The following is a 4200-nucleotide window of genomic DNA, read 5'->3' as shown; positions in this document are numbered from 1 at the left end:
CTCTGCTGGGGAGGAAAGTATTTAAAATTTTTCAGAAATACTCATTAAGGAACTGGCTTCATGTTTTCTTTCTCTGATTTGGTTCTTCATGGTTTACTATCAGAGCTATTTGTGTAATAAAAGAAAGCTGATAGGACTATGTACTTGGCTATTTTTCCAAATAGTTTATTTAGCATTGCACAAAAGGTAGTTTCTCCATCATTCATTGTCATTACATACATAAAGAAACCTAAGCTTCACAGGCTAAATTATTCATGACACTTCATAGATATTAATTGACATGGTGGGATTTGAATACCACACAATTAGGGAAAGAAGATAAACACTGTTTCTTTGACAAAATGCTAATTTCCATTTCTGTATCTCACTAGGCTAAAATTCACACTACCCACTAAAAAATCATGTTCCCTTTATTGTTTTGCCTGAGTTTCTCAGTTTTGAGACTGAAAAATTTAGAATCACACTCATCCATATGTGTGTAAAACTAGTGGTTAGAAGGAAATTTGCTGTAAGTAAAAGAAAATAAATGTTTTATTGTATCAAAAAAGAGACTGTCCTAGAAGCATCTTCAGATGATTGTTGATAGTTTTTCATATTTTTATGGCCACTTAGACAATAAATATTAGTCAAAGGCTGTTTCCTTTGAGGAATTTTAAGATCATCTGTTATTGAGTTTCTCAGGCATTTTTTTTTCTTTTCTGTCCCATATCAAATGTCAGCATCAGTCTCCAAGTCCAAGCTGTGTATTTGGCTCATTTGTCATGACCTGTGAGATTTAGGAAGTAATTTCCCTATTGAAGCAATGACATCCTTATTTCTCAGACTATATATCCGGGGATTAAACATTGGGGTCACAGTGGTATAGAAAAGGGCAAGTACCTTGCCTGCTCCTGCTGATTGACTGGAATTCGGCCACAAGTAGTCAATACTTCCGGACCCATAGAACAAACCCACAATGATGAGGTGAGAAGAACAAGTGGAGAAGGCTTTGGATTTCCCTGAGGATGAAGGCAGTTTCCGGATGGTAGTGATGATCTTGACATAGGAGTAAAATATCAGTAGAAATGGGATTGTGACAAATAACAGAGCAAGAACTAGAACTGAGACAGCTACATTAGATGCGTCCCCACAGGACAATTTGAGTAAAGGTGGGGCATCACAGAAAATATGATTGATCTCGTTAGGACCACAGAAGTTCAAAGAGAAAATCTGATAAGTCTCCACTACCATTACTGGGACCCCAGTCATCCAGGAAGCCACAACCATCTGGACGCATACCTTGTGATTCATGATTAGAGGGTAAAACAGAGGCTTGCATATGGCCACATAGCGGTCATAAGCCATCACAGTCAGTAACAAACACTCTGCTGCTCCCAGAATATAAAGGAAGCAAGCCTGTACAGCACAGGCTAAGAAGGAAATGCTCCTTTTGGGAGACCACAGATCTGCCAACATCCTTGGGAGAGTGACTGATGTGTAGCATATTTCCAATAAGGAAAAGTTTCCCAGGAAAAAATACATGGGAGTTTGGAGAACTGGATCGGTCTTGGTGAGGAAAATGAGGAGGCCATTTCCTATTAGTATACTCAGGTAGATGACTGAGAAAAGGCCAAAGAGAAATCCTTGGAGGTTGGGAAGGTCAGAAAAGCCCAGGAGAATGAATTCCATCACCTCTGTGAGATTGTCCTGTGTCATTGAGTCTTTCTTCTGTCTGTGGAAATGAAGATTTCAGAAGGAAGCAATCACTTTCCTTCTGTTATTCTCAGTTTCTCTCTCAGTGAAGAAGTGAAAATTCAGAATGATCACCCCTCCATTTTATTTCATATTTTCATTACCAGTACTTTTTCCCTCTGGATTCTCATCTCAGTTCTCTACAATCGAAACAAAAACCCAAATTCAGTAAGTCACTGTGAGGTCTTTATCCTTCATCAAGCACTCTGCTAAAATTCCACAACCATAAACTTTTAACTATTCTTATAATGGTCAAATTCAAAAGAAACATAATTTTAGACCATTTTTGTCTTATTATATTTCTTGGAGAGCTACAGCCACAGTCTTTATAGACAACATGAAATAAAAAATAAAAGGACTTTCAATGACTTAGCCCCCAAAGTACTACTCTTACTCTCTAGTGATTTTCATCCAATCATCCAATTTTTATGATATTTTTCTTGCATGGAAAGTCTTTGGTGCTCATTACAATTCTTTTATTAGTTCTATTTCTATCTTATTTCTCTCCATTTCACTGTGGAAGATTCTCTTGTAAGCGTCAAATAAATTTTTATACTATATGATATGTGTTTCCTATTTGTCCATTAGGTGATGCCTCCTACTTAACTTTGAAGATCTTTTCCATGTGTGTTCTATTCTTGTCTAAAGTTTAGAAATGTATGAGAGATATAGTTTCTGGAAAGCTATCATTTTATTTATGAGGCCATCAGGCTATTAATAAAAGGATCATCATTTGGCCTTCTCTCTCTAAATCAAACCCAATCATATCAGCAGACTCACAGTGGATATGCCCTTCCAATGGTGGCTTATTTAATAACATCATGTGACCCCTTTCAGAGAAAATATCTATATCAGGCCACGCCCAGACTTGGGTTGTCTAGATGAAAGAATCTCTCTCAACCCAAACTTGAATGGACCATCATGATATTTCCCATCCTAGAACAATGCCTTGCAAAGTTAGGTCTGAACAAGATGAGGAGAGTCAATGCACTCACATTGTCAGTAATTTCTTTCTGAAGAAATCAAACTTTTAAAATGAGGATTTTAGATGAAAGGAGAAGCCTCTGATTCTCTCCAAGATGTTGATTATTAATGACTATTTCTCACACTTGGTAATAAATTCTTAATCTTTAAATTTCATGAGCATGCATTTTGCAATTTTATCTATTTTGGACTGAATTCTGCACATAATAAATATGCAATAATTGTTTTAAATGCAGTAGATTTATTTCCTGAAATAAATTCATGAATATGTGTCTTGCCCATATTTCTCCTACTTACAGAAGAATTAAATTCAAAATTTAGAAAATTGGAGAAATACAATATTCCATTTTAATAACTTTTCTTTTGTCAACCATTTTCTCCTTTTTACTCTTTGGTATATAAATATCTGTTCATTTCCAAAGTAGGACATGTAAGAATCATTTTCTGGATGAATGAAACAAAGTCATGGCAAATGAGAACATTTCAGAGAAACAGTTGTATAGTTTTGGTAAAACTATGTCAGACATAGGAGAAATCAGTTTTTATTCAGGGAATGTCTGTTTCTTGAATGATAGTAGGAGCCAAGAAGACTGAGATTTTTGATAGAGGTCTGAGAGCTGTAGAATGAAACAAAACAATGTGGATATTCTTGTTTTTTCAAGAATGTCCCAATGCCTTCTAGCCTTTTCTGTGTGTCTGCTTGGAAAATAAAGAGATGACTGAATCTGAATGTAGAAGAGGATTCCAAATGTCACCACTAAACCTCATTATGTTTCCATAAAGTAGTCATTGAACTTCTCCTTACTTTATTTACTTCCTTAATGAGATGAAGTCTGAACCTGAGATTACTGCCCTGTTTAAAAGTGATCCATACCCACCAAGTGTGTCAATGTCATTCTTCATATCCTTTCTTTCTATCTGTTTCTCAATTTCTCTCTCTGTCTCAATCTTTCTATCTTTCCATACATCCCCATGGACAATGAAGCCAAACAATATGTCAATTATATGTGTGAAATTATTCAAAACATATTTCCACAATAGCCATATAGAAAAAAGCACTCAAAGAAAAAAAGTGAGAGAGAAAGAGAAAAAGGAGAAGGAGAAGGAGGAAGAGGAGGAGGAGGAGAAGGAGAAGGAGAAGGATAAGGAGAAGGAGAAGGAGAAGGAGAAGGAGAGGGAGAAGAAGGAGGATGCTGAGGAGCGAATGAGGCAGGAAAGGAAATGAAGGAAAGGGAAGGGAAGCAAAGGGAAGGGAAGGGAGGAAGGAAGGAAGGAAGGAAAGTAGAAAATTATATTCTATTTTGTACTAACCATTCATTCTCTCTCTGGAAGTGGATAGCAATTTTCATTGGGAGTTTTTTTTATACTTATCTTCAATGACTTTGTTCATCAAGGTAGCCTGGTTTTTCAAAGTTGAACTCATTACTGAATTGCTGTTTCTTTACACAATGATCTCGTAGCTCTTATCATTTCTTTTGTCATTAG

The 4200-nt window shown here is 36.2% G+C and overlaps 1 protein-coding gene across 1 annotated transcript; it reads right to left on the bottom strand.

Annotated features, from left to right (window-relative positions):
- Positions 1-759: 759 nt before the first annotated feature.
- LOC141519561 (olfactory receptor 10AG1-like) lies at positions 760-1695 on the bottom strand. The gene has a single exon (XM_074231771.1). It carries the CDS (start codon positions 1693-1695, stop codon positions 760-762), a length of 936 nt encoding a protein of 311 aa, XP_074087872.1.
- Positions 1696-4200: the final 2505 nt, after the last annotated feature.

This window comes from Macrotis lagotis, chromosome 3, assembly GCF_037893015.1.
Source record: "Macrotis lagotis isolate mMagLag1 chromosome 3, bilby.v1.9.chrom.fasta, whole genome shotgun sequence".
Taxonomy (NCBI): Eukaryota; Metazoa; Chordata; class Mammalia; order Peramelemorphia; family Peramelidae; genus Macrotis; species Macrotis lagotis.
Note: the sequence above shows the minus strand (reverse complement) of the source record. Positions and strands in the feature narration are given on the sequence as shown.